Genomic DNA, 21,615 nt, shown 5'->3' with positions numbered 1-21,615 from the left:
TAAAAGTTACATTCCATTCCATGGTATAAATATACCTACGCTATTTAACCATCCCCTTCTTGACATTTACTTTGCTTGCAGTTTCCACTATGGACACTGCTGCAATCAACATTCTTGTTCATGTATTCTTGTAGAGGTTGCTTTTATCTCTTTTGGATAGATTCTCAGTGTTGTGTGGCAATAATGAAACGAGCAGTGATGGATTTTGATTTTTACTTCACTTCTTCTTTTGGTGTTTGACTGGAGGTGCTGCCTGGGAAAGACTAGTTGGCCAATCATCAGAAAGTTTCATGGTGTGGCATTTTCCAGAGTCAAGAATCTCAACCTCAGTGTTATGGGCACAGAAAACGGACCTTTTCCATATGTCCCAGGATGATCTGCTTTTTTGTGACAGATTCTCAGTAACAGAATTCACATGGCATCTTGATCCATGGCTAATGGTGCCCACTTATGATGCCAGTTCTTTTTTTTTTTTTGAGACGGAATCTTGCCCTCGTTGCCCAGGCTGCAGTACAGTGGTGCAGTCTTGGCTCACTGCAACCTCCGCCTCCCGGGTTCAAGGGATTCTCCTGCCTCAGCCTCCGGAGTAGCTGGGATTACAGGCGCCCGCCACCACGCCTGGCTAATTTTTTGTATTTTTAGTAGAGACGGGGTTTCACCGTGTTAGCCAGGATGGTCTCAATGTCCTGACCTCGTGATCCGCCGCCTCGTCTTCCCAAAGTGCTGGGATTATAGGCGTGAGCCACTGCGCCTGGCATGCCTGGCCATATTTTAAAATAGTTTTTTTAAGGAGGAAAGGATCCATGAAAGTAAAGTGCCTAGGGCCCATCAATGTCAGATGCAGCCACATGGACAAAGAACACTCCCTGAGCACAAGACACGAAGGAACCCAGTCTCCAGTATCACAAACAGGCCTGCCCAGCAGGGTCTGCCCCCGCCCACCCCCTCCAGCCTAGGTAATGCCACAAAGCCCTGCCCTAGTGCTGACAGCGAGGGAGGGGCCACTGCTGGCCCAGCCCCACCCCCAACCAAGATCCCTTTGCCAGGGATTTGGAGGTAGCCCTGATGCCTGGCCTGGCCTGGCCTCCTAATCCAAGGCCCGCCCCTTGGCCCGCCCCTGGCCTGGGTGGGGTGACCCCCTACAAAAGCTCAGAATTTCCAGCAGCGGCTCCTTCCTCCAGGAGTCTCTGGTGCAGCTGGGGTGGAATCTGGCCAGGCCCTGCTTAGGCCCCCATCCTGGGGTCAGGAAATTTGGAGGATAAGGCCCTTCAGCCCCAAGGTCAGCAGGGATGAACGGGCAGACGGGCGGGTGTACAGGAGGGCTGGGTTGACCTGTCCTTGGTCACTGAAGCCATTGGATCTTCCTCCAATGGCTGCCAGGATTTCTGGTGGAAGAGACAGGAAGGCCTCCTCCCCTTGGTCGGGTCAGCCTGGGGGCTGAGGGCCTGGCTGTCAGCCACTTTTTCCAGAACAGATGTCATGGCCTCAGTGGCTCATGGGGAAGTAGGGGTGGGCGAGCTTAGGCTAGAGCAAGTCCTGTGGGAGATGGCAGAGGCCTGGTCTGAGAGGCAACTCAGATGTGCCCTCCAGTGGCCATGCTCCCCTCCATGCATCTCCTCTGCCCTCCCGGAGCCCTGCAGGTCAATGTTTAACAGAAACCAGAGCAGCGGTGGATTAATGCGCAAGGGCTCAGCCCCCCATCCCTGAGCAGTGGGGGAACCAGAGACTTTGCAACCTGTTCTCAGCTCTGCCTCCCCTGGCCAGGTTGTCCTCGACCAGTCCCGTGCCATGGCAGCCCACCTGCTTCCCATCTGCGCCCTCTTCCTGACCTTACTCGATATGGCCCAAGGCTCTAGGGGCCCCTTGCTACCCAACCGGCCCTTCACCACCGTCTGGAATGCAAACACCCAGTGGTGCCTGGAGAGGCACGGTGTGGACGTGGATGTCAGTGTCTTCGATGTGGTAGCCAACCCAGGGCAGACCTTCCGCGGCCCTGACATGACAATTTTCTATAGCTCCCAGCTGGGCACCTACCCCTACTACACACCCACTGGGGAGCCTGTGTTTGGTGGTCTGCCCCAGAATGCCAGCCTGATTGCCCACCTGGCCCGCACATTCCAGGACATCCTGGCTGCCATACCTGCTCCTGAATTCTCAGGGCTGGCAGTCATCGACTGGGAGGCATGGCGCCCACGCTGGGCCTTCAACTGGGACACCAAGGACATTTACCGGCAGCGCTCACGGGCACTGGTCCAGGCGCAGCACCCTGATTGGCCAGCTCCTCAGGTGGAGGCAGTAGCCCAGGACCAGTTCCAGGGAGCTGCACGGGCCTGGATGGCAGGCACCCTCCAGTTGGGGCAGGCACTGCGTCCTCGCGGCCTCTGGGGCTTCTATGGCTTCCCTGACTGCTACAACTATGACTTTCTAAGCCCCAACTACACCGGTCAGTGCCCATCAGGCATCCGTGCCCAAAATGACCAGCTAGGGTGGCTGTGGGGCCAGAGCCGTGCCCTCTATCCCAGCATCTACATGCCCGCAGTGCTGGAGGGCACAGGGAAGTCACAGATGTATGTGCAGCATCGTGTGGCCGAGGCATTCCGTGTGGCTGTGACTGCTGGTGACCCCAATCTGCCGGTGCTGCCCTATGTCCAGATCTTCTATGACATGACAAACCACTTTCTGCCCCTGGTGAGTCTTCTGTAACCTGCCCACCTTGTCAACCTGCCTTGTCAGATATTAGGTCCAGCCTTGGGGTACTTTAGCCTTGGGACATTTTCTTTTCTTTTCTTTTTTTTTTTGAGACAGAGTCTCGCTCTGTCGCCCAGGCTGGAGTGCAGTGGCACGATCTTGGCTCACTGCAAGTTCTGCCTTCCGGGTTCACGCCATTCTCCTGCCTCAGCCTCTGAGTAGCTGGGACTACAGGCGCCCGCCACCACGCCCGGCTAATTTTTTGTATTTTTTAGTAGAGTCGGGGTTTCACTGTCTTAGCCAGGATGGTCTCGATCTCCTGACCTCGTGATCCGTCCGCCTCGGCCTCCCAAAGTGCTGGGATTACAGGCGTGAGCCACCGTGCCCGGCCCCCAACCTTGGGACATTTTCATCCATTCATTCTTCATTAATTCTTTTTTTGTTTTGTTTTGTTTTGTTTTGTTTTTTGAGACGGAGTCTTGCTCTGTCACCCAGGCTGGAGTGCAGGGGCAAGATCTCAGCTCCTGCAACCTCCACATTCTGGATTCAAGTGATTCTCCTGCCTTAGCCCCAGAGTATCTGGGATTACAGGCGTGCCGTCAACATGCCTGGCTAATTTTTGTATTTTTAGTAGAAATGGGGTTTCACCATGTTGGCCAGGCTGGTCTTGAACTCCTGACCTCAGGTGATCCTCCCACCTCAGCCTCCCAAAGTGCTGGGATTACAGATATGAGCCACCGTGCCTGGCGCATGGGCACATCCATTGAGTGTGTACTTTGTGCCAAGTTCTGTGCCAGGCACAGGCAATTCAACATTTATTGGAATGATGTAGTCCCTGTCTGCATGGAATTCATAGGCTAGAGGAGGAAGCAGTTTGCCTCTGGTTCCATGGCCAGAGCAGCCCCAGGTGAAGGTTATGAATTATTTGTCCCATCCAATGGTGTTCCAGCAGTCTGCCACAGGGTGCGAAGGAGGCCCCACAGAGCTGTGCTGTCTCCTTCCCAGGATGAGCTGGAGCACAGCCTGGGGGAGAGTGCGGCCCAGGGGGCAGCTGGAGTGGTGCTCTGGGTGAGCTGGGAAAATACAAGAACCAAGGTGAGCTTAGGCCTGGCATGAGGGTGGGGGTGGGGGAGGGGTGGGGCCATTAAGCTGACTGGGTAGACCCTGACTTACCCTTTCTACCTGCAAAGTCCTGGCTGACCAGCAGGTGAGTGCCTCAGTGCCCTGGGTGGGCCCATACATGGCCATGGTGTCCCTGACACTATCCTCCCCTCCCACCTAGGAATCATGTCAGGCCATCAAGGAGTATATGGACACTACGCTGGGGCCCTTCATCCTGAACGTGACCAGTGGGGCCCTTCTCTGCAGTCAAGCCCTGTGCTCTGGCCATGGCCGCTGTGTCCGCCGCCCCAGCCACCCCAAAGCCCTCCTCCTCCTTAACCCTGCCAGTTTCTCCATCCAGCTCACGCCTGGTGGTGGGCCCCTGAGCCTGCAGGGTGCCCTCTCACTTGAAGATCAGGCACAAATGGCTGTGGAGTTCAAATGTCGATGCTACCCTGGCTGGCAGGGACCGTGGTGTGAGCAGAAGAGCATGTGGTGATTGGCCACACATTGAGTTGCACATATTGAGAACCTAATGCACTCTGGGTCTGGCCAGGGCTTCCTCAAATACATGCACAGTCATACAAGTCATGGTCACAGTAAAGAGTACACTCAGCCACTGTCACAGGCATATTCCCTGCACACACATGCTTACTTACAGACTGAAATAGTGGCATAAGGAGTTAGAACCACAGCAGACATCATTCATTCCATGTCCATATGCATCTATTTGGCAAGGTCATAGACAGTTCCTCCAGAGACACTGAGCCAGTCTTTGAATTGCAGCAATCACAAAGGCTGACATTCACTGAGTGCCTACTCTTTGCCAATCCCCATTCTAAGCATTTCATATGGAATTATTCATTCCTCACAATGAGGCTATGAGGAAACTGAGTCACTCACATTGAGGGTAAGCACGTTGCCCAAGGTTGCACAGCAAGAAAAGGGAGAAGTTGAGATTCAAACCCAGGCTGTCTAGCTCCGGGGGTACAGCCCTTGCACTCCTACTGAGTTTATGGTAACCAGCCCTGCACGACCCCTGAATCTGCTGAGAGGCAACAGTCCAGCAAATAAAGCAGTCATGATTTACTTAGCTGTTTATTGAGCGCCTAAAATATCCAGGCCCCGGTATCCAAAGGGCACAGGAAAGGCTTGTCACTCTCACCAGATCTGACGTCAGTCTAAGGGCGGCTGCTTCCCAGGGTGGGGCCCAAATTTCAGGAGGAAGCCCCACCTGATCGGACGTTTACAAGCTGTCCTGGGGCAAGAGGCCGGCGGGAACCGAAGCTAGACTTGTCAGAGCCTGGGGCGGGGCTGACGGAGGCAGAGCCAGCTGGAGGCGGGGCCTGCGCCTGGCTGAAGTGGTGACGTGTTGGGCTGGGGCAGGGCTTGGAAGAAGCCAAATCGAGGCGGGACCTAAGCTGTGACGCAAGGAGAAGGAGGAGGGGCCTGTATGGGGCCGGGTGGGGAGGAGGCGGACTCAAATGGAGATGGGGTGGGGCTCAGCAGGGGCAGAGCCAGGGTAGAGACTGAGTCTGCGCCTGGTGGGTGTTGTGACGCGCAAACCAGGGGCGGGGCCTAAGCGGCGTCGCGCGGGTGCCGGGGCACCCCGGGAGACCTTAGAACGCCTTGGCGCACCGCAGGACGCGACGGCTGCAGTACATCCGCCGCACCGCTGGGGGCCAACGCTGTCGGACCGAGGAGTCCGAGGTGGCGACTGAGTGAGATACCCAGCTGTGCGGAGCCAGGACGCGGAACATCTCGGAGCCCGGCATCAACATGTCAGTACCGCACCCTTCCCATTTGCTGCCAGTAGGTCCACCCCGAGCCTGCAGTCCCCAAGTGGCCATGCCACCCCGCACGCCCTCCCCGCGTCAATCGTTCGTTTCCAGACCATGCCGAGCCACACCTGCCCACAGAGTCGAGCTCTCGAAGTCCTCATTCCCAAAAGCTCCACAGCCTGTGACCCACTAGGAGGGAGGGGGAAACCGAGGCCCGGGAGAGACGGAGAAGCCACTCTCTGAGGACCCCGGAGCCCCGCCCACAGTGCATGGGGTCGGCACTGAAGGGGTTAAGGCCGCGGAGAAGCCCCGGGCTCAGCCCTAGGGGGCGGATCCTGGGGCTTCCTCCCTCCAGACCAAAGGGTGCGGCTGCTGCAGAGGTGGCTGATGCAGGTGAGGGGCTTACAGCCCTGTGAATGGAGTGGGAGGTGAGGGGAGGGGGGTGCCTGTTACTGACCAGTGTTTAATTGGCCTCAAGCTCAGGAGAGGTAAAGGGAGCCAGGAGGCCCCCTCTGGAGCAGGTGAGTAGAAGGAGGGGGCCCAGCTGCTCGCCCACCACTAGAAAACCCCCAGCCTAGACATGCCTGACAGCAGGACCTTGGTTAAGGTGGGAAAACAGTAGGGTTTGGGCACAGGAGGTCTGGGCCCCCAACCTGGTGACCGTTGGACACCCTGTGGATATAGGAAGGAAGCTGTGGTCCTTATCTAGGGTGCCTGCGAAACTCAGGCCAGTGGGGAACCAAGCCTGCAGAAGCAATACTGCTGTGTGACTGTGAACCAGGCCCAGTGCTGGTGCTGCTGGGGCCCCATCTGAGGGGACAGTTGGGTCTATATCCAAAGTGTCCTGAGATGGGCAGAGTTAGGAAGGGGGCCATGGGCTCCAGGTGGGGAAGGCAGTCAAGACAGGCCAAAGCTCAGCCTGATGGGTGCATGAGTGGGGCCCCAGGATCCACTAAGGCAGTGGGCATAGCCCAGGTAGGGCATAGCCCAGGTAGTTGAAAAGGCTGGGAGCTGGAGGAGACTCTGAACATAGGGGGAAGAAAGGGACAGGAAGACTCCTGGGGCAGTTTTTCCTATGGAGGGAACCTTGGGTAGGTTTGAGCAGGGGGTATAGTGTCTGCTTTGCATCTTCTATCCCATGCCCTAGTGGTGGACTAGGAGGACTACTGGAAGACAGAAGGCCAGCAAGTAGATTGGGTCGGCTGTTTTAGACCTGGTGTTACAGGCCCGCTGTGAGGGGAGGTCCTGAGGAGGACAAATTTGTAGCCAGAACAGTATGGGGCCAGGACTCCTAGGTTCTGCCCCAACCTTAAGCAGCTCATCCATCACTCCCAGCCTCCCTCCAACGTGGGGTAGACACCTGGATCTATCTGCCCTGCTCTATAGGGTATGGGTCTCTTCCAGGTCACCTGTGCTATCAGGTGAGTGTGGGACAAAGTGCAGCCCACCACTTCCCAGTTCCAGTATGCATGGTCCCCCTTGCACTCTGTCAGCCCTTCCCTGCCCCAACCCCACCCTCCCTCCTGGCACAGCCCAGCATGGCTGTTATCTACAGGAGGAGAGCCACTGTGGTCTGAAGAGATGCCACTGCCTGGAGACTGGGGTCTTAACCTCCAGCCTGTCACTGAGCCACCTGCAACCTAGCAGCAGGTGACCTTGGCTCCCAGCCTGACTCAGCTGAACCTGGATCCTGTGCATAGGCAAGAGCTGACTCTGAGCCCTGGCCCAGCCAAGCTGACCCCTACACTAGACCCTACACACCGGATGGAGCTGATCCTGAGCACCAGCCCAGCTGAGCTGACTCTGGATCCTGCGTGCCAGCCAAAGCTACCCCTGGATTCCACATGCCAACCAGAGATGACCTTCAATCCTGGTCCAACTGAGCTTACCCTGGATCCTGAACACCAGCCACAGGAGACCCCAGCTCCTAGCCTGGCTGAGTTGATCCTGGAGCCTGTGCACCGCCGACCAGAGCTCCTGGATGCTTGTGCTGACCTCATCAATGATCAGTGGCCCCGCAGCCGCGCCTCCCGCCTGCACTCCCTGGGCCAGTCCTCAGATGCCTTCCCCCTCTGCCTGATGCTGCTGAGCCCCCACCCCACACCTGAAGCAGCACCCATTGTGGTGGGCCATGCCCGCCTGTCACGGGTGCTGAACCAGCCCCAGAGCCTCTTAGTGGAGACGGTGGTGGTGGCCCGGGCCCTGAGGGGCCGTGGCTTTGGCCGCCGCCTCATGGAGGGCCTGGAGGTCTTTGCTCGGGCCCGGGGCTTCCGCAAGCTGCACCTCACCACCCATGACCAGGTGCACTTCTATATCCACCTGGGCTACCAGCTGGGTGAGCCTGTGCAGGGCCTGGTCTTCACCAGCAGACGGCTGCCTGCCACCCTGCTTAATGCCTTCCCCACAGCCCCCTCTCCCCGGCCACCCTGGAAGGCCACAAACCTGACTGCCCAAGCTGCCCCAAGGAGTCCCAAGGGACCTCCATTGCCACCACCCCCTCCCCTACCTGAGTGCCTGACCACCTCACCCCCAGTTCCATCAGGGCCCCCTTCAAAAAGCCTGCTGGAGACACAATATCAAAATGTGAGGGGGTGCCCCATATTCTGGATGGAAAAAGACATCTGAGGCCATCAGGGGCAAGGAACTGTCTTTCTGGTTCAATAGACTGCCCCAGACAGTCTACAAGCCTCAGCCCACTGACCATACCTCAGCCCCTAGCCCCTGGGGGGCAGCTTTAACCTGGGCATGTTTCCTGGGTACCAGTGGGGCCAGGAGGTGGCTCTGGCTCAGAGCTGTCAGTGTGGCTGAATAAAGGCTCTCTTAGGTATGGCTGTGACAGTTTATTTGTTGACCCCCCTACCCTCACCTCTCACCTCTTCCGCAGGTCTGTTATCCCTGCAGAAGTCCCCAGATCCACCTTGGCCCTGAGGCCATTGATGGGAGGATGCCTGTCCTTTGCCTTTACCCCCCACCAGGCTCAGGAGACAGGGTGGCTGTTCTCTTCCCCATTCACTCACTCATTACCATTCACTGAGCGCCTACTGTGTGTCAAGCCCTGGACAGGACATAGGCAATGGGTAACTAGACAAACAGGCATACAGTAGCAGGATCCATGTGGCACAGGGGAGGTACAGAGGCTTTGGGAACCCGAGTGACTTCACTCCACCTGGGGATCCAGGAGACCTCCCAGGGCAGTGATGTCACAGCAGAGACCTGAGTGCTAGGTAGGAATTAAACCAGGCAGTTGAGGAGGTGGGAGCTGAGTGTTCTTGGAAGAGGGAACAAGGTGGGCAGAGGAAAGAAGGGGACTTGTGACAGTTGTGGGAGGACACAGTGGTGTATTGACAGATAGGGAACATGGGAGGGAATGTACCCTCAGCTCACTGTAAAGCCCGCTTTGGTGTGCACCTGCCACTCGATGCCCGGGGCATCATAGCCAGCTTGTGGTGTGGCTGCTTTAAAAGGCCAAAGAGACCCCTGGGGAAACATGCTTTCCCCAGCTCCTCCTGTAAGGATGGGGAGGAGCTGGGGGAGCTTTCCTGGCTTTCCCTGCTATGTGGAAGGTGTGGCCATAGCTATGGACTCTAAGCTTACACCCCCCTCTCTCCTGCAGGTTTCCATCCTTGGGGCATGACCACGCAACTAGGCCCAGTCCTGGTGCTGGGGGTGGCCCTGTGCCTGGGTTATGGCCAGCCCCTACCACAGGTCCCTGAACGCCCCTTCTCTGTGCTGTGGAATGTACCCTCAGCACACTGTAACGCCCGCTTTGGTGTGCACCTGCCACTCAATGCTCTGGGCATCATAGCCAACCGTGGCCAGCATTTCCACGGTCAGAACATGACCATTTTCTACAAGAACCAGCTCGGCCTCTATCCCTACTTTGGGCCCAGGGGCACAGCTCACAATGGGGGCATCCCCCAGGCTTTGCCCCTTGACCGCCACCTGGCACTGGCTGCCTACCAGATCCACCACAGCCTGAGACCCGGCTTTGCTGGCCCAGCAGTGCTGGATTGGGAGGAGTGGTGTCCACTCTGGGCTGGGAACTGGGGCCGCCGCCGGGCTTATCAGGCAGCCTCTTGGGCTTGGGCACAGCAGGTATTCCCTGACCTGGACCCTCAGGAGCAGCTCTACAAGGCCTATACTGGCTTTGAGCAGGCAGCCCGTGCACTGATGGAGGATACGCTGCGGCTGGCCCAGGCACTGCGGCCCCATGGACTCTGGGGCTTCTATCACTATCCAGCCTGCGGGAATGGCCGGCCTAGTATGGCTTCCAACTATACCGGCCGCTGCCATGCAGCCACCCTTGCCCGCAACACTCAACTGCATTGGCTCTGGGCCGCCTCCAGTGCCCTCTTCCCCAGCATCTACCTTCCACCCAGGCTGCCGCCTGCCCACCACCAGGCCTTTGTCCGACATCGCCTGGAGGAGGCCTTCCGTGTGGCCCTTGTTGGGCACCGACATCCCCTGCCTGTCCTGGCCTATGTCCGCCTCACACACCGGAGATCTGGGAGGTTCCTGTCCCAGGTAAGTGGAAGCTGAGGTCTAGGGGTCTGGGTCAGGAGGTATGGCCCTGTTCTAGGAAGGTCCCAGGAGAAGACCTTGCCTAGGGGTTGGTCCTAATCTAGGCATTCTGAGTGGAAGGCCCTGTCCTGGAGCATCTGATGAGGGAGGCATGGCTTTGCCCTGGAAGATATTGAGGGGTAGGGAGGCCCAGCCTTTGGAGTGCTGGCCTGAGGAGAGATATTCTGAGTGGAAGGCCTGAGAAGCCACTCAGAGACTCGATACAAAGGGGCCCTACTCAGGCTGGATGAGTGGCTCACACCTATAATCCCAGTACTTTGGGAGCCTGAGATGGAAGGATTCCTTCAGGCCAAGAGTTTGAGACCAGCCTGGGCAACATAGTGAGACCCCAGTCTCTACCAAAAAAACGTTTGAGACAGAGTCTTGCTCTGTTGCCCAGGCTGGGTACAGTGGCACCATCTCAGCTCACTGCGGCCTCCACTTCCTGGTTCTAATGATCCTCCCACCTAAGCCTCCCAAATAGCTGGACTACAGGTGCATGCCACCACACCCAGCTAATTTTTATATTTTTGTAGAGATGGGGTTTTGTCATGTTGCCCAGGCTGGTCTTGAACTCCTGGGCTCAAGTGATTCTCCCACTTTTGCCTCCCCAAACTGTGGGATTACAGGTGTGAACCACTGTGCCCAGCCTAAAAAATTATTAGCCAGGTGTTATGTGCCTGTAGTCCCAGCTACTTGGGAGGCTGAGGTGGGAGAATTACTTGATCCTAGGAGTTCAAGGCTGCAGTGAGCTATGATCATGCCACTGCGCTCCAGCCTGGATGACAGAGTAAAACCCTGCCTCTAAAACCAAACCAAACTAGAGGGGCCCTACTGTAGAGGTAGAATCAGATTGTGACAGTGAACCAGAAGAGTTTCTTGAATGTGGATGTGTGCCCACATGGATCGGGCCAGCCCAGCCCTGGCTTAGCAGCTCTCTCTGCCTCCAGGATGACCTTGTGCAGACCGTTGGTGTGAGTGCAGCACTAGGGGCAGCCGGCGTGGTGCTCTGGGGGGACCTGAGCCTCTCCAGCTCTGAGGTGATCATTGCCCCTTTGAGCCTGCCATGTAGCACATGTTGTGGTCCCAGGATGGGGGACGGCCATGTCAAGATTGTAGAGCAGGCATATTGACACATCTCTTCCCTTCTCCTCAGGAGGAGTGCTGGCATCTCCATGACTACCTGGTGGACACCTTGGGCCCCTATGTGATCAATGTGACCAGGGCAGCGATGGCCTGCAGTCACCAGCGGTGCCATGGCCACGGGCGCTGTGCCCGGCGAGATCCAGGACAGATGGAAGCCTTTCTACACCTGTGGCCAGACGGCAGCCTTGGAGATTGGAAGTCCTTCAGCTGCCACTGTTACTGGGGCTGGGCTGGCCCCGCCTGCCAGGAGCCCAGGCTTGGGCCTAAAGAAGCAGTATAAAGCCAGGGCCCCTGCCACTGCCTCTTCTTTTCCCTGCTGCCACTTTTCCAGTCCCGGAACTACTCTGTCCCACTCTTGCTCTATTCAGTTTACAGTCAACCCTCCCAAGCACACACCCCGCTTCCCTTGGAATCCCTGAGGGGTAGAAAGGGCCAGAAAAAACGCTTATAAAACCAGAGGCCCTCTGAGATCATGTGAGTCCCCCATGGAAAGGAAGCAGTTCCAGGGAGAGTCGGGTTCGAGCTAGTTAGGGCTGCCAGCCTAGGGCTTTGTGCCTACACCTCACTAGGCCCATGGAGAGGTCACAGGAGATGGGCCGTGCACGGGCAGATGGGCCCCAAAAAATCTTGGCTAAGGTCGGTGAAGTGCTAAGCTGTTGTCTGCACTCTTTCATCATAAAGTCACTTTTTTCCACTGCCTGAGGTTTGGCTGTTGCTCCTGTTATCCCAAGCTCTAAGCCCTTCCCATGGTCCCCAGACCCAGGCAGGGGTCGGCCTCGTCTGGAGTGTCCCGCTGCCAAGTGCCCCGAGAAGCCAGTCCTGCCGTGGTGCTCCACTGAGGGACGCTTCGGAGTTAACGACCGTGCACCTGTTCCCGACCCGGGGCTGGGGCGCGCGCAGGGCATTGTGGGTGCATAGTTCAGCTAGCGCGTCGTCGGCTGGTGGGCCCCAGGCGTGGACTACCATTCCCATGGTGCTCTACGCGTAGCCAGCCGCCGTCGCCTGCGCGCTCAGGCCTCTGGAATTAGTAGTTTTAGCCTCGTGGATGTGGGCCTGAATCGGATGGCCTGGAACTCGCCTTCCCGGCGACCTGTTTGGCAGGGCGGGGCGCCTCGCGAAGATGGTGGCGCGCGCGGCGTGTGGTTCCCGTCGTCTAGCCAAGTCTCAACGCAGCGCACCGGCCGGCGTCTCGCTGGCCTGGAGCCCACACCCACCGGGTCCCTGACCCCGCGCCCCCCGCGCCAGGTTCCCGGCATGCCTCGCGCCCGTAAGGGCAACACGCTCCGGAAGGGTGGTCAGCGCCGTGGAGGAGGTGAGTGGGGTGGGGGCGCGGGACAGCTGTATGAGCGGCGAGCGGAGGTCTTGTTGGGTCCCCTTGGTTGTTCTCGAGGGCCCTGGGTGGGGAACCCCCTCGGCCAGCCCCACGCAGCTTCCCAGAACTCTACCGAGGCTGGCACGTGCCCCAGCAGTCATTGGCCACGTGCGTGCCCAACTTGAGCTCGCTGCCCACTGCCTGTTGGGAGTCCGCCCTCCCAGCGGTGACCCGGCCAGCCCCTCCGGGCCTCAGTTTCCCCATTGCCTCTGCGCCTCAGTTGCTTGCTGGGTAGACAAACTCACCGGACAGAGCGGGAAGCCAGTCCTCTTGCCAAACCCTGATCCTTTCCTGGACTGGTCAAGGAAGTTGGCGGGAGGCCTGGCCTGCTCTGGTGAACAGAGGGAGGGGGCTCTGTTGGGAAGCTACCTGATTAGGGCCTTGGCAGCTTGGCAGGCTTGACTTCACAAGGTAGCTGAGTATCCTGGAGCCTGAGGCAGTCTTGGGACTCGCTTATCAGCTTAGACCAGGAGCCTGTCTTAATGCAGTAAACACATATGTTTACTCTGCTGGGGTGGGGTGCCTACCACGCACAAATTTATTTATTTTTATTTTTGAGGGGGAGGGGAGGAGGGCCGGGCACAGGAAGGAGGAAAATACGTAGGCACAACTTTAAACTGGTCACCACCATGGTGGTGGGGTTTGGGTGGAGGACATCTAATAAGGTATGGAACATGTTCACTGAGTGGTATCAGCCCCAGACTTAGGACTCAGGGAGGCCTGGGGGGAAGTGCTTCTGGGTGAGTCCGGAGAGGATGGAGAAGAGAGCAAGTTGTACAAAGGCCTGGCAGCTGGAGGGACCCCAGTACAGTGGAGCGAATGAGGGAAGGCTGGGCTGCTCTGGCAGGTGGGATAGTAAGATAAAATGGGAGCAGGCTGGGCGTGGTGGCTCATGCCTGTAATCCCAGCACTTTGGGAGGCCAAGGCAGGCAGATCACCTGAGGCCAGGAGTTTGAGACCAGCCTGACCAACATGGAGAAACCCTATCTCTACTAAAAATACAAAATTAGCTGGGTGTGGTGGCGTATGCCTGTAATCCCAGCTACTCGGCAGGCTGAGGCAGGAGAATCACTGGAACCCGGGAGGCAGAGGTCGCGGTGAGCCGAGATGGCATCATTGCACTCCAGCCTGGGGAACAAGAGCAAAACTCTGTCTCAAAAAAAAAAAAAAAAAAAGGTGGTGGGGAGCAGAGGCTAGTGTGCAGCCTGGACTTCGTCCTGCAGATGAGGGGTGTGAGTAGTTCTTAGAAGTAGGGCCAGCCTGGTGATCACACCCTGTCCAAAACTCTGCCACAGCAGCCAACCTTGCCAATGTCAGTCCTTGGCCCTGGATGGACCCCACACACAGGAGTGCACCAGCCCTACTGAACTGACCCTTGGCTTTGGTTTTTCATTCCCAGGAGGAGCACCATTCTATCTTTTGGGATTATGAGGTCGGGTGAGGTACCCCCAGCCATCCCTCATCAGTAGAAGCAAGTTGAATGTCCTTTTCCACCTTCTGCAGGTGCCCGGAGCAGTGTCCAAGCTGACTCGGGTTCCAGTGATGATGAGGCAGCCAGTGAGGCCCGCAGCACTGCCAGTGAATGCCCTAGCCTTCTCAGCACCACTGCAGAGGACAGCCTTGGTGAGAGCGGGTGGAAGTTTGACAGGGGCTTGGTGAGGGCTCCATGGGCTGAGGACAAGAAGCTGACCAGGTGGCCTTGCAGGGGGGGATGTCGTGGATGAGCAGGGCCAGCAGGAAGACCTTGAGGAAAAGCTGAAGGAGTATGTGGACTGCCTCACAGACAAGAGGTACCCCTGGCTGCCAGCCAACTCCTACACCCAGCTCCAAGTGTGACCAAGGGAGGGCTGGCCCATATGACCCCCCCTTCTCGACCTCCCCCAGTGCCAAGACCCGGCAGGGTGCTCTCGAGAGCCTGCGCCTGGCCCTGGCGTCCCGCCTACTCCCCGACTTCTTGCTGGAACGCCGCCTCACACTAGCCGATGCCCTGGAAAAGTGCCTCAAGAAAGGTTGGACCTGGGGGTGTATGGGAGACTTAAACTGGGAAGACGCTGGCCCTTGCTGCATGGGCTGACTGGAAAGCATCCCACAGGGAAGGGCGAGGAACAAGCCCTGGCTGCTGCTGTGCTAGGCCTGCTCTGTGTGCAGCTGGGCCCTGGACCTAAGGGTGAGGAGCTGTTCCACAGCCTGCAGCCTCTACTGGTCTCTGTGCTCAGTGACAGCACAGCTAGCCCTGCTGCCCGGCTCCACGTGAGTGTGCCTGTGCCCCATGAAACCCTTCCTGCACCTTATCCCTTAGCAGAGTGGTGAGTTCCCCCCTGAATTCAGCCTCCCTTACTCTGAGGGGAGTGAGCTCCAGGGCTGGGAACCCAGGTTCACCCGCTGACTGTGGCATGGCATTGCCCTCCTCCCAACAGTGTGCTTCTGCCCTTGGCCTGGGCTGCTACGTGGCTGCCGCCGACATCCAGGTGAGTGGTCTTTGGGCACAGGTGGTAGAGCATCTAGGGCTGTAACTCTGCCTCTGAGCTCCCCTGCCTCCCTGTGCTCCTAGGACCTGGTCTCTTGCCTTGCCTGCTTAGAAAGTGTTTTCAGCCGGTTCTATGGCTTGGGCAGCTCCACAAGTCCTGTGGTTCCTGCCAGCCTGCACGGCCTGCTCTGTGCTGCCCTGCAGGCCTGGGCATTGCTGCTCACCATCTGCCCCAGCACCCAAATCAGCCACATCCTTGACAGGTAGGGGTGGCTGTCCACTGGGAGGGGGAGGGGATCTCAAAGAGGCCCCCAACCCACACATATAGCTCAGCCTGCCCCTTCCCTAGGCAGCTGCCCCGGCTGCCCCAGCTCTTGTCCAGTGAAAGTGTGAACCTGCGGATCGCTGCCGGTGAAACCATTGCACTGCTCTTTGAGCTTGCCCGGGACCTTGAGGTGCGAGGGACAAGGATGGGGGGTGCTTGGTGACACCACCTGCCCATCACAGGCTGGATGCAGGGGGTGCCACAGAAAACAGAACAGCTTTAGGTCATTATGCAGAGGAGGTGGCCCCAAAACAGATTCATCTCCTAGATGTCATGATGAGTGCCCTCAGCAGCGGTGTCCTGGCCTGACAGAGGCCAGGGAGGGGTCAAAAGGGCCAGGCAGATAAGAGAGGGTCTCTCAGTGAAAGGAGGGGTTTGGGCAGTGCCCTGTTCAGAGCCAGCAGAGCTCAAGCATCTACCACACACCCTCCAATGCTCCCATTTCAGGAGGAGTTTGTTTATGAGGACATGGAGGCCCTCTGCAGTGTCCTGCGCACTCTGGCCACTGACAGTAACAAGTACCGTGCCAAGGCCGATCGTCGGCGCCAGCGCTCTACTTTCCGTGCCGTGCTGCACTCCGTGGAGGTATGTGTGAGAACGTGTGTCCTAGCAAGGGTGCACCCCCAGGCATAGCAGCCAAGCCCAGTTGTGTTGGCCCCTCTATCCTGCAGGGCGGTGAATGTGAAGAAGAGATAGTGCGCTTCGGCTTTGAGGTGCTCTACATGGACAGCTGGGCTCGGCACCGGATCTACGCTGCCTTCAAGGAAGTGCTGGGTTCGGGCATACACCACCACCTCCAGGTGCGGGGACGGACAGGGAGGGGACACCTGGTGTGGCTGCTTCAGTCTGGCCTGAGCTCACTGCCCTCTGCCCCCCAGAACAATGAGCTACTCCGTGATATCTTTGGCCTGGGCCCTGTGCTGTTGCTGGATGCCACTGCCCTGAAGGCCTGCAAGGTTCCACGCTTCGAGAAGGTTTGCACCCTTGGGCACCTTTCTCTTCCCCCATTCCCGTTTCCTGGAGGCCTGGAATTCTGTAGAGGCTGGAAGAGGACCCCCAGCCCTTTCCCTTCCTAGCTCCCCAGGGTGTTGCTCTCTGTCCCCACTCTAGCACCTGTACAATGCTGCCGCCTTCAAAGCCCGGACCAAGGCTCGAAGCCGTGTGCGGGACAAGCGGGCAGACATCCTGTGAAGCAGGACCTGCTGAAGAGGAGACTTTCTGTGCCCTTGGTCCGTATTTCTAACAGAAGACAGTGCAACAGCTGGTCTCCACCAGTATTTGTCACTTTATTTTTTTAATGACAAAACCAAAAACAGACATGGGGTGGGTAGCTGGGGGCCCGGACACTTGGGACCCTGGCCCCTTTGTCCCTGCACTCAGCCCTGTGGCCTCTTCCTGTCCTGTTTCAGGCCAGGCTAAATATGTGCCTGCCTCAGGGCTGTGGGGCAGGCACTAGGGGGTCTTTCCCTTCCTTTCCTTTCTCAGGCCTTGCTCCCCCAGGATGACCCACTCTTAGGGGGGGTGGTGGCATCTGGACAAATGCCACCATAGCAGGTGGGGAGGCAAAGCTACCTGGAATGGATTTGTGTGCTGATTTTTAAAGATTATTACAGATAATTAAACAGAACGGTCAGCCTTCTGTGGTCTTAACCCCTGGGTATTTTTCTGTTCTCCCTCCCCATCTACCATCCCAGGCTTGGGCCCAACTGGGTCTTCCACAATGTCACCTTTGCCCTCCAAGGCAGTCTTCCCCAGGTGGCACCTCTCCCCCTACTCAGAGCCCAGCCTGTCTTTGAGAGCTGAGGCTAGACCCTCACTGGGAGGCCTGGCAGAGTTTGGGTGATTGCTATGGGGGCAGCTATTTCTAGACTTCAGAACCTGCCATCTGTGGTGGCCAGAGAGTGCTGACAGGCCACAGGAGGAGCCAGGAGGATGGTGCCCCTTCCCCTGACCTTGGGCCACCCAAAGCAAGGCTTTGGCACCAGAGGCTTGGCTAGGCCTGGCTTGAAGAGATCAGGAGAGGCAGGCAGCTATTAAGTTAACAACAGGTTCTTGTACAAAAATCTCACCAAGGAAATAGTGTAGATGTGGCAGCCAGCAGTAGGGAAGGAGAGACCTGCCCATAGCCACTTTATTCCCCCCCCACACACACACACCCCCAGGCCCCAGATCCAAGTAGCATCTCAGCTGGGTGCTTGGGCCTCACTGGAGTTGAGCCTCCGAAGCTGGCTGAGGCTGGCCAAGCGGAGTTTGAGTAGTGTCTCCTCCTGCGTGCGGAGTGTGTGTGCCAGGATGCGCAGGGATTCACTCTGCAGCACTGTGAATGGGAAGTGGGGGATCATCAGACCATGTGCCACCCCATGACCCCTGCAGACCCAGCCCAGGACCAGGGGCAGCCACGGGCCTCCCACCCCATCCTTCACTGCTGCGGCATCTGCAGTTGCTCCTTCCAGCTACACAGAAGGGCCTCCCAGTCCCCACTGCCTTGCTCTCTATTCCTACTAGCACCCTGTGCATCCATACCGCTCAGGTAGACAGCCAGGAGTGCGAGCGCCAGGCAAGTGAGCACCAGCAGCGCGAGCAGCAGCAGGAACCCTCCTCGTCTGTACACAGGGCTGCAGCCAGCCTGGGCACACAGTGACGGCGGCAAAACGCCCAGCAGCTCATCCCACGGCCGTGCCTCTTCAGTTAGATAGGGGCGCAGTGTGCCTGCTGGGTGGATGGGACATTGGGAGGGTGGTGGGTGCACCTGCTTTCATCCCCTCCCCCAGCACATCATCCACCCCACTGTCCCCGCTCACCTCCACTATGTAGGTCGCTGATGGACTCCACCCGGTGCAGGCGTACCTCGTGCACATGGTTGGGGGCCAATGGCCCCCTGCTCCTCTGGCTGGGCATCATTGGCTCCACGGAGTCTGCAGGGGCAATGCAGGCTGATTTAGCCAGTGTGAGTCAACCCCCTTCTTTCTACCAGGTGGCTTCAGGCAGCAGGGACTTGCGGATGATAGGGATAGTGGGACATTTGGTTCCAAATCCCCTAAAACTGACTCAGGAATGACCCTTGATTTGGATCCAGGATGATCCCAGACCCTTACAGGCTTATTCCGTATACAGGAGCAGCAGGTACATTTGATTTGTTTCCTTCCAAGCACCCCAGGGATTCAGGCATTCCTCTGCCTGCTCATTTCTACCAGTTTATCAGCCTTGAATGCTAAACCCTCAGCAAATGGAATTGAGTCCTGCCTCTTTTGTCAGTTCTCCCTGAAGACCCAATGCCTGGCATCTTCTGGTCAGAAAGCCCTATTGTAGCCACTCTGGTGCCTTTCCCTCCTGGCCTTGGTTCTGTGTTCGTTAACATACTCAGTGTGACTCTGCTGTACCTGTGTGAACCCTGCTGTTTTCATTCAACATTTTCTATTGGAGAGACCCTTCTTTGTTATACTGTTGCACATGCCTCTGAGGTCTCTTCCTTCACACATCTCTCTGAGGCTGCCTGGGCATCTAGGTTGTTTGCAGTTCCCCCCTCCTGCTTTATTTTAGAGATGGAGTTTCGCTTGTTGCCCAGGCTGGAGCGCAATGGTGCGATCTTGGCTCACTGCTGCAGTTCCCTTTTGAAATTAACCCCCAGGACATCCACCGTTGAGTATGAAGGTTTTTTCCTAATTTCCTGATAGTTATTAATTAATTTCAGTTCCCAGAAGTGGAATTATTGGATCCAAGAGCAGGGATTTTTTTTTTTTTTTTTTTGAGATGGAGTCTCCCTGTGTTGCCCAGGCTGGAGTGCTATGTCGTGATCTCGCTTCACTGCACCCTCCACCTCCTGGGTTCAAGCGATTCTCCTGCATCAGCCTCCCGAGTAGCTGGGATTACAGGCGTGAGCCACCACGTGCAGCTAATTTTTGTTTTTGTTTTTTTTTTGTTTGTTTGTTTGTTTGTTTTTGAGACGGAGTCTCGCTGTCTCCCAGGCTGGAGTGCAGTGGCGCGATCTCGGCTCACTGCAAGCTCCACCTCCCGGGTTCACGCCATTCTCCTGCCTCAGCCTTTCTGAGTAGCTGGGACTACAGGCGCCCGCCACCGCGCCCGGCTAACTTTTTTTGTGTTTTTAATAGAGATCCGCCCGCCTCGGCCTCCCAAAGTGCTGGGATTACAAGCGTGAGCCACCACGCCCAGCCAATTTTTGTATTTTTAGTAGAGATGAGGATTCACCATGTTGGCCAGGCTGGTCTTGAACTCCTGACCTCAAGTGATCTGCCCACCTCAGCCTTCCAAAGTCCTGGCATTTACAGGCATGAGCCACTGCATTCGGCCGTTTTTTGTTTTGGTTTGGTTTTTTTGAGATGGAGTCTTCCTCTGTCGCCCAGGCTGGAGTGCAGTGGCAGGATCTTGGCTCACTGCAACCTCTGCCTCCCTGGTTCAAGCACTTCTCTGCCTCAGCCTCCCGAGTAGCTGGGATTACAGGCGCCTTCCACCACACCCAGCTACTTTTTATATTTTTAGTGGAGATGGGGTTTCACCATCTTGGCCAGGCTAGTCTTGAACCCCTGACCTTGTGATCTACCCGCCTTGGCCTCCCAAAGTGCTGGGATTTACAGGCGTGAGCCACCGTGCCTAGCCCACTTTTTTGTTTTTGAGACAGAGTCTTGCTCTGTTGCCCAGGCTGGAGTGCAGTGGCGCAATCTTGGCTCATTGCAACCTCCACCTCCTAGGTTCAAGTGATTCTCCTGTTTCAGCCTCCGAAGTAGCTGGGATTACAGATGTGCACCACCATGCCCTGCTAATTTTTGTATTTTCAGTAGAAACCAGGTTTCACCATGCTGGCTAGGCTGGTCTCAAACTCCTGACCTCAAGTGATCCACCCGCCTCAGAATCCCAAAGTGCTGGGATTACAGGCATGAGCCACCGTGCCTGGCAAGATTACTATTATTATTATTATTTTGAGATGGAGTCTCGCTCTCTCGCCATGCTGGAGTGCAGTGGTGCAATCTTGGCTCACTGCAACCTCTACCTCCCGGGTTTAACCGATTCTCCTGCCTTAGCCTCCTGAGTGGCTGGAACTACAGGCGCGTGCCACCATGCCCGGCTAATTTTTGTATTTTTTGTAGAGACGAGGTTTCACCCTGTTGGCCAGGATGGTCTGGATCTCTTGACCTCCTGATCTGCTCACCTCAGCCTCCCAAAGTGCTGGGATTACAGGCATGAGCCACCACGCCCGGCCTTTTGTTTGTTCGCCTGTTTGTTTTTTTGAGACAGGGTCTTACTGTGTCACCCAGACTGGAGTACAGTGGCATGATCTCGGCTCACTGCAACTTCTGCCTCCTGGGTTCAAGCGATTTTCCTGCCTCGGCCTCCCCAGTAGCTGGGATTACAGGCACGTGCCACCATGCCCAGCTAATTTTTGCATTTTTAGTACAGCTGGGGTTTCACCATTTTGGCCACGCTGGCCTTGAACTCCTGACCTCAAGTCATCTGCCCATCTTGTCCTCCCAAAGTGCCGGGTTTACAGGCATGAGCCACCGTACCCGGCCAATATTTAATTATATTTTCTTCTGGTTGTTCTTTAAGTTGATTTCTAAAAATCCTGGTCCAGATGCCAAGAGCTCCAGATACCCACCTGGAAGCTGATAACAGTAGGGAAGAGCACTGGGGGGACACCTCCAGATAGGAGCAAGGGTGGCCTTGCACTCTGGGACTGTCATTCTCAGGACAGTAACTCAACCTCCATGATTTACTTGAAACTGCCTCTTGACATGCTCAAAAGCAAGTACAACAAAAACAAGCAAGTGCTGCCAGTCATTATGTCTGGGCAGTGGGTTTAAGGTCATATTAAATTCTGTCTTTGGGCCGGGCACCGTGGCTCATGCCTGTAATCCCAGCACTTTAGGAGGCCAAGGCAGGAGGATCATTTGAGTCTAAGAGTTTGAAACCAGCCAGGGCAACATAGGGAGACCCCATCTCTACAAAAAAATTAAAGATTAGGGCCAGGCGCGGTGACTCACGCCTGTAATCCCGGTACTTTGGGAGGCTGAGGTGGGAGGTGGGCGGATCACAAGGTCAGGAGTTTGAGATCAGCCTGGTCAACATGGTGAAACCCTGTCTGTACTAAAAATACAAAAAATTAGCCGGGCATGGTGATGGGCGCCTGTAGTCCCAGCTACTCAGGAGGCTGAGGCAGGAG

At 56.9% G+C, this 21,615-nt stretch overlaps 5 protein-coding genes across 11 annotated transcripts; 4 read left to right on the top strand and 1 right to left on the bottom strand.

Annotated features, from left to right (window-relative positions):
* The first annotated feature begins 1,196 nt into the window (after nucleotides 1-1,196).
* LOC116464179 (hyaluronidase-1) lies at nucleotides 1,197-4,878 on the top strand. Its single transcript, XM_032147454.2, has 4 exons — nucleotides 1,197-1,279; nucleotides 1,765-2,688; nucleotides 3,694-3,783; nucleotides 3,971-4,878. The coding sequence occupies exons 2-4, from the start codon at nucleotides 1,789-1,791 to the stop codon at nucleotides 4,286-4,288; spliced, it is 1,308 nt and encodes a 435-aa protein (XP_032003345.1). The 5' UTR covers nucleotides 1,197-1,279; nucleotides 1,765-1,788; the 3' UTR covers nucleotides 4,289-4,878.
* A 551-nt stretch (nucleotides 4,879-5,429) lies between these two features.
* Nucleotides 5,430-11,670, top strand: LOC116464177 (hyaluronidase-3-like). Of its 2 annotated transcripts, none has more exons than XM_058435001.1 (4): nucleotides 5,430-5,570; nucleotides 9,666-10,094; nucleotides 11,081-11,170; nucleotides 11,287-11,670. In XM_058435001.1, exons 2-4 carry the CDS (start codon nucleotides 9,741-9,743, stop codon nucleotides 11,554-11,556), a joined length of 714 nt encoding a protein of 237 aa, XP_058290984.1. In that variant the 5' UTR covers nucleotides 5,430-5,570; nucleotides 9,666-9,740; the 3' UTR covers nucleotides 11,557-11,670. The 2 variants fall into 2 exon arrangements, with proteins under 2 accessions (XP_058290984.1, XP_058290983.1); XM_058435000.1 differs by having other exon boundaries at nucleotides 5,434-5,570; nucleotides 9,184-10,094.
* LOC116464178 (N-alpha-acetyltransferase 80) lies at nucleotides 5,434-8,397 on the top strand. Of its 5 annotated transcripts, XM_032147452.2 has the most exons (4): nucleotides 5,434-5,570; nucleotides 5,682-5,963; nucleotides 6,718-6,991; nucleotides 7,126-8,397. In XM_032147452.2, the coding sequence occupies exon 4, from the start codon at nucleotides 7,335-7,337 to the stop codon at nucleotides 8,193-8,195; it is 861 nt and encodes a 286-aa protein (XP_032003343.1). In that variant the 5' UTR covers nucleotides 5,434-5,570; nucleotides 5,682-5,963; nucleotides 6,718-6,991; nucleotides 7,126-7,334; the 3' UTR covers nucleotides 8,196-8,397. The 5 variants fall into 5 exon arrangements, with proteins under 5 accessions (XP_032003343.1, XP_032003344.1, XP_058290986.1 ...); XM_032147453.2 differs by lacking the exon at nucleotides 6,718-6,991 and having other exon boundaries at nucleotides 7,271-8,397; XM_058435003.1 differs by lacking the exon at nucleotides 6,718-6,991.
* Nucleotides 11,671-12,309: 639 nt separating the features above from the next.
* LOC116464176 (interferon-related developmental regulator 2) lies at nucleotides 12,310-16,955 on the top strand. Its single transcript, XM_032147445.2, has 12 exons — nucleotides 12,310-12,588; nucleotides 14,152-14,271; nucleotides 14,354-14,438; nucleotides 14,533-14,657; nucleotides 14,741-14,898; nucleotides 15,066-15,116; nucleotides 15,200-15,378; nucleotides 15,465-15,570; nucleotides 15,888-16,025; nucleotides 16,112-16,240; nucleotides 16,319-16,414; nucleotides 16,551-16,955. The coding sequence occupies exons 1-12, from the start codon at nucleotides 12,339-12,341 to the stop codon at nucleotides 16,629-16,631; spliced, it is 1,518 nt and encodes a 505-aa protein (XP_032003336.1). The 5' UTR covers nucleotides 12,310-12,338; the 3' UTR covers nucleotides 16,632-16,955.
* A 668-nt stretch (nucleotides 16,956-17,623) lies between these two features.
* Nucleotides 17,624-18,673, bottom strand: LOC116464175 (leucine-rich single-pass membrane protein 2). Of its 2 annotated transcripts, XM_032147444.2 has the most exons (3): nucleotides 18,242-18,673; nucleotides 17,964-18,152; nucleotides 17,624-17,757 (listed from the first exon to the last, which is right to left on the bottom strand). In XM_032147444.2, the coding sequence occupies exons 1-3, from the start codon at nucleotides 18,339-18,341 to the stop codon at nucleotides 17,624-17,626; spliced, it is 423 nt and encodes a 140-aa protein (XP_032003335.2). In that variant the 5' UTR covers nucleotides 18,342-18,673. The 2 variants fall into 2 exon arrangements, 1 of the variants encoding a protein (XP_032003335.2); XR_009212184.1 differs by lacking the exon at nucleotides 17,964-18,152 and having other exon boundaries at nucleotides 17,640-17,757; nucleotides 18,242-18,364.
* Between the last annotated feature and the right edge of the window lie 2,942 nt (nucleotides 18,674-21,615).

Source organism: Hylobates moloch, unplaced genomic scaffold (assembly GCF_009828535.3).
Source record: "Hylobates moloch isolate HMO894 unplaced genomic scaffold, HMol_V3 SCAFFOLD_253, whole genome shotgun sequence".
NCBI lineage: Eukaryota > Metazoa > Chordata > Mammalia > Primates > Hylobatidae > Hylobates > Hylobates moloch.
This window is presented reverse-complemented; position numbering and strand designations above follow the sequence as displayed.